The sequence below is a fragment of the Convolutriloba macropyga genome, chromosome 14 (genome assembly GCF_964194025.1).
Source record: "Convolutriloba macropyga chromosome 14, txConMacr16.3, whole genome shotgun sequence".
Lineage (NCBI taxonomy): Eukaryota > Metazoa > Xenacoelomorpha > Acoela > Convolutidae > Convolutriloba > Convolutriloba macropyga.
Window position 1 is genome coordinate 13691831 of NC_134481.1, and position 17225 is coordinate 13709055.

General features: G+C 36.2%; 1 protein-coding gene across 1 annotated transcript in view; it reads left to right on the forward strand.

The window, feature by feature from the left end:
• Positions 1–17225, forward strand: part of LOC142353388 (kelch-like protein 23) — a 63028-nt gene that overhangs the window by 38057 nt on the left and 7746 nt on the right. The window contains exons 4-5 of the mRNA XM_075405619.1: positions 3944–4419; positions 15405–15707. Coding sequence (XP_075261734.1) covers positions 3944–4419; positions 15405–15707 — 779 coding nt within the window. The remainder of the gene's footprint in view (positions 1–3943; positions 4420–15404; positions 15708–17225) is intronic.

The window sequence follows — 17225 nt, forward strand, 5'->3', positions numbered from 1 at the left end:
CTCAGGAATTAAGTGAGCGATATACGGCAGTAGCGAGGTGAGTGATTTATATTGAGGAGACAATATTCATATTGTGAAGTGCAGTTTTTAATGTCTAGTGTCTGGCAATTTTTTTGGTCTGACAGTTTTTGATGTCTGACATTTTTTTTGTCTGACAGTTTTTAATGTCTGTTAATTGTCTGCTTACTACAGTAGGCTCTTATTTCTTTTTTACACGACGTTTTGTATTTGAGTGCAGTTGAAGCGAATTTGAAGACTACCTTGTATTTGAGGGCCACGTTGCTATTCTCTGGTCCTAAAACTGAGCACAAGGCCTTAAAAGTATAAAAATAGTTAAGTTTAACTAATTTATCTTTAAAAGTAACGTAGTATGTTATCAATATTTTCAGTAACTTTTATTATCTTAATATTTCTATTTTAGGGGTCATTGTATGCTAAGACAAGTAACATTTTGATGGAATGGTTTAATTTCGTTTAGCCTTTTACACTAGAAACGAAATATGGAAAATTTCTATTTTTGCATCGTGCAATTTGATATCAAGGCTAAACTACCAAACATACTACTTTCATCTGACCGTTAATCCTCTGATCAACTGTTATTGTCAGACTGATTTTTCAAAATTTGAGTTTATTTCTTTCATCCTCTGGGCAAAATTGTTTTATTGGCTATAAATTGCCTTCATACCGTATATTGTTCGTAGTTTTGACTGATTTTGAGCTGTTTTGTTCGAGGATTCTGCTTTAGTAGCAAGAATCCGTGGTCCTTGTCAAAATTTCTTTGTAGATTTTTCATAACAAAATTTCTTTTATGAACTTTTAGCTATCGCAGTTCAGCTTGTAATTATGACTGTATTAGACGATTATCTTCGAATTATTTTGCCGTTCATACGTCTCAAGTTGTTTAATTGCTCTCAAACAAAGTTTAGCTATTATATTAGTCATGTGGTCTTTTTATTACAATTTTTGGCTTGAGCGATTTTTCGTTGGACTCATGACTTTTCTTACTCCTAAACGGGATAAACAGGTAACGTCCAGAGAGCTTCAAGATCTGTTAGAGCCTTTGGCATACTTGAATCCAAGTCTGTGATTCGCCGAATGTCTTTTGGATACATAAATCTATAGTTAAAGGGCTTTTCTGAGTTTGACCCCCCCCCCCCCCCCCCCAATTTCACCCCCCAAACTCCTGGACATTGTTCCACCTGTAATGCAGCGCGCTCGAACCCTCTCTCTCTCTCTCTCTCTCTCTCTCTCTCTCTCTCTCTCTCTCTCTCTCTCTCTCTACCGAGCGCTAATCCCAAGCCCTTTAAGTAAACTAGAGTTAGTCGAATCTCTAGTTTGATCGTATTTCTAACAAAGAATTCACTTATCCTCGAATTATTTTGCCGTTCATACGTCTCAAGTTCTTTAATTGCTCTCAAACAAAGTTTGTAGCAATTATATCAGTAATGTGGTCTTTTTAATGCGATTTTTGGCTTGACCGTTTTTTCGTTGGACTCTTTTTGACTTTTCCTCAAAGGGTCTGGTGAAGGGCTGTTCTGAGAGTTTGAGCACCCCCTCCCCCCCCCCCCAACTTCAGGCCCCGAAACTCCTGGACATTGCTCCACCTGTAATCCAGCGCCTCGAACCCGTCTCTCCTGACGAAGCCAACCGCTCGCCAGTCGTTTGAGAGCAATTTGTCCGATGTTATTCTGTTTTAGTTTCTCAAAAGCATTGATAAGTTCCACTAAGGGACAAGTGCGATAAAAACAAGTCATTTGAAAACAAAGTCATTAGTCTTATGTTTAAAGGAGTTTGATGTCTTACCAATTAAGTTCAACTTATAGCGATGGCCATGTTATTTGTACTCTGGTTCAGTTGTGCACCGAATAAAAGCTGCTTATATATTTGGATATTTATATGCTCACAGGTTGTCTGGAATTTGATATTATATTCCTTAAAAGGAAGAGCAGCTATTTCATCGTTTCAAAAAAGTAAATTAGATGCTGTATGTCATCATCTGCAAATTCGGTTGTGATGTCTTGACTGTTTGAGAAGAATCATCTACGTAATGAAGAAAAATTAGTACACCTGAGACTTTTCCCTGAGGAAAACCGTGATTAAGTAATTCAATTTCAGAATCAGCACGATTTGATTTTTTTTGTCTTTGGTCAGCAAGGAAGGAACAAAGGATAGTTGTTGCATCTTTAGAAAATACATAGAGCTTTTTTATTAATAGCCGCGAAGCGATAGCTGAGGCTATTATTGGCCTTCTCTTGGTTTTTTTTCGTCAAGATTTTTGTGATGACCATATGTTAGGAGGTTGTGATGAAAAATATTGAGGAGACTTTGCGAGATCCAGAAAAATAGCAACAATTTTTTTTGTTCTGCGCAATTTTGTACGAAATTGATTCAACTAACTCTACCAGGCTATGTTGGAAACCAAACTTGTCATTGGTGTTTGTTTTTCGTTATATTCTGTCATTTGATTTAAGAGAGGACACCCAAAATTAACGGAAATCGGACAATTAGTTTGTGATTTCAAGTCACTCCTTTTTGCAAAGTGCTGATACATGAGCCAATTTTACTTTCGAAGGAACATTTATCTTCTTTAATACGTTCATTGAAAGCAAACTGCAAATGAACAGCTATTGTCAATTCGGACAATTTAGACAAGAAAGCAATTAATTCTCAATCCTCCAAATGCTGGAGCTTTGTTTTTATCTCGTAAATCAATAAGAGTGTAAAGTTGTTTTCTGGTTGTCGCCCTGAACGTTTATTTATATGGTAAATCTACCTTGCGAAAAAAAGTAATATAACATGCGGGATTTTGTAAATTCTCAGCTTTGCGAACGATTTGTTCAAAAGTTTTACTAATTCACCTACATCTCTAAATCATTTTTTTTTAAATTCTCAGTTCATGTTTCGTTTAAATTTATGCTCTTAACAGCAGTTTTAGTCCTTTTCAGATTGAATTTCAGTTCGCATTAAATGTTGAGATATTTTTCAAAAACTCAACGTACAAAAATTGTTCTAAGCTTTTTTTTAGCTTTCTGATTTCTTGACGTATAAATTTAAGCTGCTTTTTTATGTCAGTATCAAGGTTTCTTTTTTGGTCCTATATTGCTTTTGTCTGTGTTTATAAACAGCTATTTCAAATCACCAGATAAGATTCGAGGAATGTATCAGCGTCCAATTTGATGAAAAAATTTGATTTTATCCAATTTTTTTATCCAATTTGATGAAAAACAGGATGAAAAAGTTGGTCCTGTGGCGTAATTCCTGGGTTGAGAAGCACACTTGATGCCTAGAATTTTTTGGAAGTGTTTCAAAATTGGCTGAAAATAAATCTTCACTTATCTGGGCAATCACTTACTGGGTATTTTCCACTATGAATCAGCTAGTAAATTGATTTTTGTAGAAAAATTGCCTGTTTTTGTCAGCTATAACTCGTAGGTTACCTCAAGATCAAGAGCATGTTTTATCTTTAAAAACCTCAGGAGCAATTTCTCAACAGGTTTCAAAAACCTTAGCTTTACTTTTATTTACATGAAATGATGTTATAGAACGTTGAAGTACGGAAAAATGTCGAAGTGAAACGTGTTGGAAAAATCTGACCTTCAAAAATTTTCCAAATTTTCCGTTATTTTAAATGCAACCATTACAAGCAGACATAGAAATGTCAACTCGTAATTGTAGAAGATATTAGAACTAAAACTGTGATGTAATAAACAGAATTTAATACTCCGATGTATTTTCGTGATAAAATCTTGATTAATAATAATCTATTTCTGCGTAATCGCAGACGAGTAGCATTAGAATTTTAGTCTGCAGTGCATTAACCGTAGACTGTTCTCAGATGTCCTTTTTCTTTTAATTGTTTTGAATTGACTGTGAAAAGAACGGTCTAGAACTTATTGTGAAAATCACTTACCGATCCTCCTTGTTATCTCTATTGTTATTTCAGGATCCGAGTGGTCAATCTTTTGACGAAGAGTGTCGAGAAAGTACGAAAGAGTGGTTTACGCGAATGCTGCAACCAAGATCAACGAACGAACTTGTCTTTCTGTTCGGTGGTTGGAGTGGTAAAGAACCTTCAAACATGATACAAGTCCTGAACCCTATTACGTACCAGTGGACTATAACTCCTTTGAAACTACCAGAAATGAGGATTTATTACGCGGCTGCTGAAGTTGAAGGTATCATATACATTATTGGGGGGTTCGATAACACGTCTAGGGGTCTGAACAGTACATGGGCATTCGAACCCTTGAGTGGAACCTGGACTCCGAAGCAGCCGATGTTCGATGCAAGATGCTACGCGTCATCGGTTGTTCATGAGGGTAAAATTGTTGTGATGGGAGGATATGATGACTCGCAGGCCTATTCGTTTATCGACATCGCTGATCACAATCCAGGACGCCGATTCAAGTCTGTCGAAATGTGAGTGCATGATAGCAATAATCATTTAGGGTCTTGTTTGAGAAAAATTTTCGAGGTTTGGATTTTAAGTTTTTGAAGATCCCGTTTTTGAATTTTTACAAAATTCTAATAACCTGGCTTGCGATATGTAAAGCTGAAGATTTCTACTTCAATTGAACTTGGTGGTATTGGTGGCACGCCTGAACGCGGTGCTAGAGAGATTAGGTTGGAGGACTCTCAGCTCTGAATTCTTCGGAGGAAAATGGAGTAAGATGACACTAGGATGACACAGTATCAATTATCTGGCATTGTCAAGATAAAACGATGGGAAAGTATTAAGAAAGTTTGTTCCTTTACCGCGCCAAAAATTTTTTCTTGAATGAATGAATTAAATTTAATTGGACGGTTAGTTAGAAGTATAAATTGATGCATTTTATAGACAATAAACATTAGTAAAACAAGGACAGCCAATGTGAATAACGTTTTTCTTCGAGTGGTTGCTCAAATGAAAATCTAACCTAAAAACTTTTAAATTAAGCCGTTCCTCAATGCGAAAAAAATGATAATTAATTTCTGCGCTGTCAAGCATATGTTTCATTGAAGTTCTGAACGCTAGTTTAGTTAAACTGTAGGACGTTGAAAACCTATTTGAATTTAATTGTAATAGATTGTTCTTGTGTTTTTGTCAGCTTTCGTGGTGGGTTTAGTAGATGCTCTTTTAGTACATATTGTAATCAAAACTTGGGCAATTGGATGAACAACATTGTCACAGCTAACCTCTTTTAATTCTTTTGAACAACTCACAGAAAACTGCTGATGCTTGTAGTTGGAAAACTGAAAAGATCTTGTACTTAAGGAAATTTTCCGATACAGGGTTGAACTGCTTACTGAATATCGCCCGCACTGTTTGTTTTTGAATATTAAAATTTCTTGTAGATGTGATCCTCCGATACAGCCGTAGATTAAAATGCTGAAATTGATTATGGAATTTGCTTATACTTCGTTGAAAATGAAGTGTTTGCGGGATTAAAAACTTTGCGACTTTCAAATCATTTCACACAAACGTGTCAGCTTCTAACCTAGCTCTTATGGTATTTATATTTAAAAATTTTATCAAGATTTGTGTATGAAGCATTGAGGCCGTGTGATGTTTCGTTGCTGTCAGCAAAGCTAACGATTTCATATTTTTCTGCTTTCAGGGTAATCTTTTTAAGGATAGCCATTGGGATACATCTATAACTTTTCTTTAGACTTCTCTGGATTTTTTACCAGAGCAAAATAGACCGATATCAACGGCATGAAGAACAATTTTGCAATCGTTTGCGGAATTAGGGAGATCATGTATTTACAAAAAAAAAACATGAAAAGGGGCGCCAGAATTGAGTCCGGTAATTCTCCACAAGTTAATGACTTTTGCGCTAATAACGTGTTATCCGAGACGACATAGTATTCTTTCACTCAGATAGCTTTCAATGAGATTCTTGAGGTGTATGTAGTGATCTACTGTGTCAAAAGCCTTTTCGAATCAAGCAAGCATAAATGACCAGAACATTGTTACCCAGTACTGTCCGGACTTCTGTCAGGTCCATGACAATAAAATTCACGATCGCCCGAAATCCGAATTGGTTTGTGTTGAGAATGTCATCTTGCTTAACAAAACTTGAAATTCTTTTGTATATTAGTTTTTCAAAAAACGACAATTGTGCTGAATAAACTTATTGGTCAATAGTTTTCTGGCGCAAAAATATCACCTCTTTGATAAATACTAATTACTTTTTCCAATTTCAAAAAGTATCCTGCTCGATGTGTTGGTTGAAAATAACAGATAAAGCCTGAGCGAGAACTGGACCTTAAGTTTTAGAGACTTTATAGCTTTTTCTTTTGTTGACATGACCAGCTTACGTTTTATTTGGTAAGATTTTTATCATGTGCATTACTTCTACAAAATATAGATATATCGAATCTCAAAAAATGATTTTATGAAAGGATTTCTGCCCAATTTCGAACTATAATAGTTTTTCTTGGCCTCGCGTAGTTTTGACGTTGCACTCTTTCTGTGAAAGTCTGCTCGATTTTCTTGGTGGATTTTTAAGCCAAAGCTATTTTGAACACAAAGCTTTTTTTACCGTACTAGTCGACCATGGTAATTTGTTGTTTGATACGGCAGGTTTCAGTAGCATTACATAATCAGGACATTGCATTACAAGTTCGGACGGATTTTTATGTTACTGTTGAGATCACTTGCTCGAAAGTGTGAGATTTGATTATTTGGTTTAAAAAAACTGCGGCAGCATTATCATGATCCAATTTTTTCCAGGTGGCGAGTCCATTTATCTGCTGTTTTTTCTGCATTTGTGTACATGGAAGCACGAATAAAACCGGATAGTGATCGCTTGTATCCGTGTGATTATTGTTTGACTTCAATTTTTTTGGAGCAAATGCGTGGTCAATGCTTATTGAGAAAGTTGGTGTCATTCTAGTCGAACTTGTTTTGCACTGGTATAATCAGTATTTTTTTGTCTAGTTCTTGATGACTGACAACTTCCCTTATCTCATTTTCTGTCTCAAGAAGAAAATTTCCTGAAACAGTTCAATACTTTTTAAGTTGATCTTTAATTCGATTAGTTTCAATTTCTTCTCTATACTGACCGTTTTGTATTTGAAGGGCGCTCTACCTAGAGAACATTTAACGTACTTTCCGTCTATTGATCTCTAACAAGCCAATTCTCATTTTTTGCTCAGCTTTTATAGTTTCTGAGCTGCAATATTTATCAATAAATTGCGCGGCAGTTTACGTCTGTTTTGTACGCTTCACGTGTGTCATTTTCTTGCAGAGACAGTATTTTTGGTTTAGTATGCAGATTACTTGTTAAGTGCGTCAGCTGGTTTTGATTCTAAGTGACCTAATATGCAAAAGAAAGGTCTGCCTCTCATTGAGAAACGGTTTGTAATGATTCGGTAGGTTTTGGGGCATTAACATAGAAAATGAGAACAAAAACATCGTGTTTATAATCAGTGAAGAATCCATTTGCAGTCTCAGATTTCATTTAACAAAATCTTTGTGTTAAATTTGTTTACTCTGTGAATTGTGCTGTTTTTTCTCCGCAATAATTTTGTAAAATTTGGGAATAAGTTTGTGAGCGCATTCAAAGTTTGTCGATGCTCTGGAACTGTTTTCTTCATCAGCTGATATTGATAATTTTGTTGAATTTGTTATCTGAAGTGCTTCCCCAGGATATCACAATTTCACTGTAAGTTTCTGCGGCAAAGATAATAGTTTACAAGAGGGCTCGCCTAGAACAATGAATTGCACAGAAAGTTCCATTATTAACTATGGTTTCAATTAACTATGGCATTTTCAGCAGCAATTGTTTAAATTCAGTTCCAAGTTTATAGTTGTAGCGTTAGTAAAAGTTTCAGTTCAAACTAGGAGTGAAGAAATCATTTAATCCGGGCATCAAATGCAATTAAGAGCAAAAATTTTTACCGAAACATTTTACAAAGTAAAAACAAGTGCTATCGATTTAAGAATGAGGTAGTTTTGTAACTAGAAAAATACGTACTTTAATTCGAAATATCTCAAGCGGCAGATCGAATTTAATAACGTTTAGCTTCAGCAGTTCGTTTACAGAATTGGTGGCTCTGCCAAAGAAGGTATCTTCAGAGCATAACTTTTGCGTCATAGGCACGCTTAGCAGTCCAAGATTCGGTGAACTGGTGTTAAATATACTATTTTGTACTTCACTGTCAACCTCGACTTGTTATTTGATCATTTTGACAAGCAGCACCATGTCCGACTCTATCTTCTGGTAGCAAACTGCTCAGAAGGTAAGCTTATGCAGTGCAGAAAAATAATTGCGATCAGAAATTATCCGTCTGAAAACGCTTGATTGAAAATTCTACAGCTTGTGCTTATAAGTCATTGAAGGCTGCCAAACAACAATCGTAAAGAAGGATAGAGAGGACGATGCTTTGATACCATAGAAGTTTTTTGTGCTGAGATAGTAAAATGAACGTTTAGCTTACGAAGTGAAAAAACTTTGCATTTAGCCAGTTTGTGAAGCCAAGGTCCTCAATAAAGTCAATGCAATCGAGTGTTGCCTCACCAAGTTGCTATAATTACCAGCATTCAAATTTTAAAAGGTAAAATTTTACATTTAGACGGAGCGAAAACTAAGCAATTTAAAGCTGACCACCGATGTAAGGCGTTAAGATATTGTTTTCGAAGTGTTGAATTGCAGCACTTGAAAATTTTTTAAAAGATCAGCGTACAGAAAATGAGATCAATGTGAGATTACGTTTGACATCTCCATGGACACTTCCTTAGGTTAAACCAGGTAGGGTAAACCAGGTGTAACATTCCAGAATGATAGAAAGTGTGGATCAAATGATAACGTTTCCCGAGGACATTCCCTCCTTCGGTCGTTCACTAGATGTCAGAACTTCCTATGCTGGCAGGTTTCACAAAATTTTGCAGGTAGTGTCTTTCAGTGGAGCAATTCTAAAGGAAAAGGGGATTGGATGTTGTGATAAGTTTAGGACGGCAGTTTCGCTTTTGTTTTTTCATTGGAATGACTTTTTTGCCACGTCGTCTGACACGTGTTACGTTTCCATCGGAAGCTAACCTATTATGCGATATTAAGTTTTTGACTTCCATCGAGTTCTTCTCGATTTACTTCAAAAACGTGTCTTCATATTCATTAACGTCATTTGTAATAAAATGCAGATCAAGATTTTTGCTTTGAACGTTTGAGCGTCCTGAAGTAATGTCAGTGTACAATGTTAAAGTGTCATTAAGATTTTTTTCTGACATCAGCGTATCAATTACTAGTGATAGTCTTGACAGCTTCAGGAATTTGTTTGCAATTGACGCTGTAAATTTGTTACTCAATGAATCAAATAAGCCGTTCAAATTATCTTCGGTTTTTGAAGAAGTGAAGTCGTTGCCATTCTGCTCGACACACGAGTCACAACGCCATGCACAGTTTGTTTACTTCAAGCCATTTAACCTCTTCCTCTGAGAGAAGAGCACAGGTACCATGGTACCAAAGTTGACTACTTTCACACCCGATCGCAGAACCATCGTCCTCTTTGCCTCATTTCTTGCACTGGCAGCATTTGACTGATGTCTTAGTAGAGTTAACTCTTTGGTTCCTTCATGCCATTGTTCATGAATTCATCCTATTTAAGCATACATGCTTTGAAGATGTACTTCAAAGCTGTACAACAATCATGAAAGCAAGGAGGCAAAACTTTTGATACACCAAAATTAAACAAAATCCATCAATAGAGAAAATGAATTTGAAGCTTTTCATAACAAAGTTTGGGGCAATTGTTGGAAGAGAATTGACGGATCCCTGTGATCTGATTGAGCAAACCATAAATAGGAGGTGAATTAACATTTTTTTTTTGAGTTAAATAAAAACGCTGCTATTGTAACTTTTAGCTCAAATCAATGCTAATTAGACTTGAAAATTGCTGTTATGTTATTGCTTGATTGAAAATTCTACAGCTTGTGCTTATAAGTTAATGAAGGCTGCCAAACAACGATCGTAAAGAAGGATAGAGAGGACGAGGTTTTGATACCATAGAAGTTTTTTGTGCTGAGATAGTAAAATGAACGTTTAGCTTACGAATTGAAAAAAACTTTGCATTTAGCCAGTTTGTGAAGCCAAGGTCCTCAGTAAAGTCAATGCAATCGAGTGTTGCCTCACCAAGTTGCTATAGTTACCAGCATTCAAATTTTAAAAGGTAAAATTTTACATTTAGACGGAGCGAAAACTAAGCAATTTAAAGCTGACCACCGATGTAAGGCGTTAAGATATTGTTTTATAAGTGTTGAATTGCAGCACTTGAAAATTTTTTAAAACATCAGCGTACAGAAAATGAGATCAATGTGAGACTACGTTTGACATCTCCATGGACACTTCCTTAGGTTAAACCAGGTAGGGTAAACCAGGTGTAACATTCCAGAATGATAGAAAGTGTGGATCAAATGAAAACGTTTCCCGAGGACATTCCCTCCTTCGGTCGTTCACTAGATGTCAGAACTTTCTATGTTTGCAGGTTTCACAACATTTTGCAGGTAGTGTCTTTCAGTGGAGCAATTCTAAAGGAAAAGGGGATTGGATGTTGTGATAAGTATAGGACGGCAGTTTCGCTTTTGTTTTTTCATTGGAATGACTTTTTTGCCACGTCGTCTGACACGTGTTACATTTCCATCGGAAGCTAACCTATTATGCGATATTAAGTTTTTGACTTCCATCGAGTTCTTCTCGATTTACTTCAAAAACGTGTCTTCATATTCATTAACGCCATTTGTAATAAAATGCAGATCAAGATTTTTGCTTTGAACGTTTGAGCGTCCTGAAGTAATGTCAGTGTACATTGTTAGTGTCATTAAGATTTTTTCTGACATCAGCGTATCAATTACTAGTGACAGTCTTGACAGCTTCAGGAATTTGTTTGCAATTGACGCTGTAAATTTGTTACTCAATGAATCAAATAAGCCGTTCAAATTATCTTCGGTTTTTGGAGAAGTGAAGTCGTTGCCATTCTGCTCGACACACGAGTCACAACGCCATGCACAGTTTGTTTACTTCAAGCCATTTAACCTCTTCCTCTGAGAGAAGAGCACAGGTACCATGGTACCAAAGTTGACTACTTTCACACCCGATCGCAGAACCATCGTCCTCTTTGCCTCATTTCTTGCACTGGCAGCATTTGACTGATGTCTTAGTAGAGTTAACTCTTTGGTTCCTTCATGCCATTGTTCATGAATTCATCCTATTTAAGCATACATGCTTTGAAGATGTACTTCAAAGCTGTACAACAATCATGAAAGCAAGGAGGCAAAACTTTTGATACACCAAAATTAAACAAAATCCATCAATAGAGAAAATGAATTTGAAGCTTTTCATAACAAAGTTTGGGGCAATTGTTGGAAGAGAATTGACGGATCCCTGTGATCTGATTGAGCAAACCATAAATAGGAGGTGAATTAACATTTTTTTTGAGTTAAATAAAAACGCAGCTATTGTAACTTTTAGCTCAAATCAATGCTAACTAGACTTGAAAATTGCTGTTTTGTTATTGCTTGATTGAAAATTCTACAGCTTGTGCTTATAAGTTAATGAAGGCTGCCAAACAACAATCGTAAAGAAGGATAGAGAGGACGAGGCTTTGATACCATAGAAGTTTTTTGTGCTGAGATAATAAAATGAACGTTTAGCTTACGAATTGAAAACTTTGCATTTAGCCAGTTTGTGAAGCCAAGGTCCTCAGTAAAGTCAATGCAATCGAGTGTTGCCTCACCAAGTTGCTATAGTTACCAGCATTCAAATTTTAAAAGGTAAAATTTTACATTTAGACGGAGCGAAAACTAAGCAATTTAAAGCTGACCACCGATGTAAGGCGTTAAGATATTGTTTTATAAGTGTTGAATTGCAGCACTTGAAAATTTTTTAAAACATCAGCGTATAGAAAATGAGATCAATGTGAGATTACGTTTGACATCTCCATTGACACTTCCTTAGGTTAAACCAGGTAGGGTAATCCAGGTGTAACATTCCAGAATGATAGAAAGTGTGGATCAAATGAAAACGTTTCCCGAGGACATTCCCTCCTTCGGTCGTTCACTAGATGTCAGAACTTTCTATGTTTGCAGGTTTCACAACATTTTGCAGGTAGTGTCTTTCAGTGGAGCAATTCTAAAGGAAAAGGGGATTGGATGTTGTGATAAGTATAGGACGGCAGTTTCGCTTTTGTTTTTTCATTGGAATGACTTTTTTTGCCAAGTCGTCTGACACGTGTTACAATTCCATCGGAAGCTAACCTATTATGCGATATTAAGTTTTTGACCTCCATCGAGTTCTTCTCGATTTACCTCAAATACGTGTCTTCATATTCATTAACACCATTTGTAATAAAATGCAGATTAAGATTTTTGCTTTGAACGTTTGAGCGACCTGAAGTAATGTCAGTGTACAATGGTAAAGTGCCATTGACATTTTTTTCTGACATCAGCCTAGCAATTATTAGTGATAGTCTTGACAGCTTCAGGAATTACTTTGCAATTGACGCTTTAAATTTGTTACTCAATGAATCAAATAATAAGCCGTTCAACTTATCTTTGGTTTTTGAAGAAGTGAAGTCGTTGCCATTCTGCTCGACACACGAGTCACAACGCCATGCACTGTTTGTTTACTTCACGCCATTTAACCTCTTCCTCTAAGAGCACAGGTACCATGGTACCAAAGTTGACTACTTTCACACCCAATCGCAGAACCATCGTCCTCTTTGCCTCATTTCTTGCACTGGCAGCATTTGACATGTCTTAGTAGAGTTAACTCTTTGATTCCTTCATGCCATTGTTCATGAATTCATCCTATTTAAGCATACATGCTTTGAAGATGTACTTCAAAGCTGTACCACAATCATGAAAGCAAGGAGGCAAAACTTTTGATACACCAAAATTAAACAAAATCCATCGATAAAGAAAATGAATTTGAAGCTTTTCGTAACAAAATTTGGGGCAATTGTTGGAAGAGAATTGACGGATCCCTGTGATCTGATTGAGCAAACCATAAATAGGAGGTGAATTAACATATTTTTTTTGTTAAATAAAATTGCAGCTGTTGTAACTTTTAGCTCAAATCAATGCTAACAAGACTTGAAAATTGCTGTTATATTATTCGACGACTTTAGGGTAATCATTTTTCAAAAACTGAAGATTTTTCTGAAAAGGCAGCTAGCTGCGAACATTAACAAAAGACAAATTATAGACGATGTAAAACGTCCAATTTTGCCAAAGTAACTTCTGTGTAATTTTCTCTATTTTGACGCTTAAATGTAAAGAATTTAAATTTTATCATCTGAGCTCCAACTGGTTACCTTATGAACAATATAGTATATTATAGCCAAAAAAATAATTGAAGAAATTTTGCGAAAAACTTGCCATATTGCGAGTTTTTTATTCAACAAATTTTTGTCAATACTCATATGTGCTTGAAATTTTCTTGTTGCATTGATTGTAAGAGTTGGTGACGTTATTTATAGCCAAGTTATAAAAATAAAAGTCAGACGGCCATCGAACGCTTCAGAAAAAATGTATTTTTGAGCACCTTTTTAAATTCTAAATAAAGAAAAATATAAAATAAATTTTTAGAAATATCTGAACTACTCAAATACATCAGAAAGATTCATGATTCATGATTGTGAACTAATATTTGCTCTTTTCAAAAAACCAAAGTTTGTAATACTACTTTTAAAGAATCTCAAAAGCTTAAAACAAAATCACTGAAGGAAAACGTTCTTCAAATCTTTTAGTGCTTTAACTCGGCGTAATGAATTTCTCCGAATGTGCATATTCAAAGACTGGATATTGTTTTTGAGCAGTTCAATTAAACTCTGATCTAAGAGTCACTGTAACAACTATTCGACAGATCACCAGCGCAGTGTAACAGTTTGAGAAAAAATTTTTGCAGCTTAGTTTTTTCGAATAAGTTTTGTATTAATAACTTCCCTGTGTCACTGGTTTTTGACCCTTTGGCATTCATAATTTTTTTAATAGCCGCACAGCAATAGCTTGGGCTATTATTGGCCTTCTCTTGTTTTTTTACGATTCAAAGACTGTGGTTCTGAACGTCGGGGGTCACTATCCACACCAAAATGCAAACCTGCATTGGTTGGTTTTTTAGAAACCTAAATACTTTTTGGAAATGGCCGTTTCAAGCTTGTGAATGATAACTACTGGTAGGCTAGAGATGGTTTAAATGTCTCGTTGTTTTGTTGAAAGGGCTCAGAATGGTCTTCTTAAAATAGAGACATCGTTATCTCAAGCAAAAGAAAGTCTAAAATTTTGAACTTTAGGCTAGTTTTAGTAATATTTTTAATAGCCGCCATCATCTTCTCAGCCGGCTATTATAGCGCTCCTATTTTTTTTTACAATTCAAAGAGTTTGAATTGTATTGGGGTGCTGTCTTTTTTTAAGATCTGTTCAAACATTTTCATGATTTTTGAAGTCAAATTGCAGTTGTGATTTTGGTTGCGCCGAAACAGGAAGTGGAGCGAAAAAGCGAGTGGTTTTGCGGCGTGTATTTTTTCGCTCTAGTTTTTAAAAAGAATGAGAAAACGATGTTGGAACAAAATTTCGCTTTCTCGCTGGTGGTTTTTTGTTTACATGCGGCAATTTCACTTTAATTTTTACTGTTCTTTTGATTTTTTGGTATCGGATTTTTTCTAAATTGTTTTCCCAATCCATTTATAGTTCTTTCTACGCCTTTGTTTGAACTAAATTTCCATTTCTCGCTAGATTTTCTTGTTCACATGCAGCATTTTGACATCGATTTTGTTTTTTTTTGAGAAATTATTTTGCCAATTCAGTCATAGTCCGTTCTAGGTCTAGTTTTTTGTTTAGTCAATGAAGTTTCTTTGAATTGTACGTCCTGCTATGTTTATTTCATCGTCAAGATTTTTGTTACGACCATATGACGTCACAGCCACTTCAAATCTGCTTTTTGTTCATTCGTTCATGCAAATGGTTTAGTTTTATAGTTGCCAACCAAAATTTGAAAATCAGAACAACAGTTAAAAAAAGAAATATGGGATGTAGACTTTAACCAAAATGACCAGTACTCCTTATATTCATAACACAACAAAAACATTGTACAGTGGACATTTTTCTCGTATCTTTTTGCGAATTTTACTTCTCCGTATTTCTCGTATTAAGAACATTAATCTCTCAGAAGCAAAGTGTAATTTCTTGAGTAGCTTGCACCTATCGATCAATGCCTCAAGAAAATTTAAATTGTTGCTCTGGAAAAGAATCCAAATTTGCATAAATCTTCCGCCATTTTTAAAGATATGTTAAAAACCAATCGATCAATTGCATCGTTGAAAATCTGAAGGTAAGCAGGTTTTTATCTCGCGCACGTTAAGTTCGAAGAGACACATCATGGATTATGTGAGGTTCCTATAAATGTCCATGGTGATATTTTTTTTGAAAGGTACTGTCCGAAAACAGACAAATGGACACGTTGTACAGACATGCTCTACGTGAGGTCAGACGCTGGCGCAGTTGTGTGCGATGGTCTAATCTACTGCATTGGGGGGTTCACTGGAGAGACGATCCACAGCTCAGTAGAGGCCATTCGACCTAGTGCACTTCCCTATGTGGACGAGTTCTCTAATTGGTTCAAAGTTGGAAACATGAGACGACGTCGAAGTGGGGTGTCATGTGAGTCATATAACGGGGTGATCTATGCAGTCGGTGGTTATGATGGCGAGAGTCAACTGGACTCCATTGAAAGGTTCGCTCAAATTATTTTGTACACTCAACGAAAGAACGACGTAGAAATCTGTTTATATGCTAAATCTGTTTTTGAGAGGAAATTATGGCTATTTTATCCGCAGGCTTCTTATAAGAATTTAAATTTGACCAATTAATTAATTGCTCTCAAACGATGTTTGTAGCGTTTACATTAGTCCTTTTTATGCGTTTTTCGCTTGACCGATTTTTCGTCTGACCCCTTGACTTGTCCTCAACAGGCGCTCTTAAACAAAATTCCCCTAAAGCCGTACTCCTCACCTCCTGCACATCGTTCCATCCATAACCAAGCGCGCTCGTGCCCACCCCGGTGCTCACCCACGCCCCATTCAATTAAGCTAAAGCTGCCTCACTAAAGCTTAGCAGCTACTGGCGAGCCCAACCGCTCGGCAGTTGGTTGAGAAAAATTCGCCCGACGTCAGTCGTTTATTATAGCTGCGAAGCTGTAAGCTGAGCGGAGCTATATTGGGGTTCCCTTGGTTTGTTTTACAATCCAAAAATTCGATTGTCTTGGTGCTCTGTCTTTTTTACCACCCGAACAGGAATTATGGTGATCTTTAATCGGTGACTTTTCTTTTCACAGGATGCACAGTCAAATGACGCACGTGTGTTTCACGTGTTTAGGTCAAAACAAGTGTTTAGGTCAAACTGCTGAATAAAATTCAAAAGTAGGGCGAAGGAGAGATTGGTTTTTTATAGCTGCGAAGCTGTAAGCTGAGCGTAGCTATATTGCGGTGTTCTTGGTTTTTTACTATTCAAAGAATTTGAATTGTATTGGGGCGCTGTCTTTTTTTTTAAGATCTGTTCACACATTTTCATGATTTTTTAAGTCAAATTGGAGCAGTGATTTTGGTCCCGCCGAAACGGGAAATGGAGCGAAAAAGCGAGTGGTTTTGCGGCGTGAATTTTTTTCGCTCTAATTTTAAAGTAGAGTGCGAAAATGGTGTTTGAACAAAAATTCGGTTTCTCGGTAGTGGTTTTTTGTTCACATGCGGCATTTTCACTCTGATTTTTACTGTTTTTTCGATTTTTTGGATCCGATTTTTTCGAAATGGTTTTCGCAATCCATTCACAGCTCATTCAAGGCCTAGTTTTTTGTTTGAATGAAATTTTCATTTCTCGCTAGTGGTTTTTTTGTTCACATGCGGCATTTTGACATTGATATTTTGTTTTTTTTCTTATTTTTTTTATCTAAATGGTTTTCTCAATTCACTCATAGTCCATTCTAGGTCTAGTTTTTCTGTTTAGTCAACGAAAAATTTTTGAATTGTTCGTCAGGACTTGTCCTGCTATGTTTTTTTGTTTCGTCGTCTGACGCTCTTTTTTCGTTTTACATTTGTTCACACAGCAAAGCTGAAAAAATCAAATTTTCTGAATGACTTCTTCCTCTCGCTAACGGAATTTGCGCGCGTGACGTCATTTCTCACTCGTTTTAGCGAAAATTTTTTAGGTTATTTGCGTGATTAGATTTTGATCATACGTGACTTACCTCACTCAATAA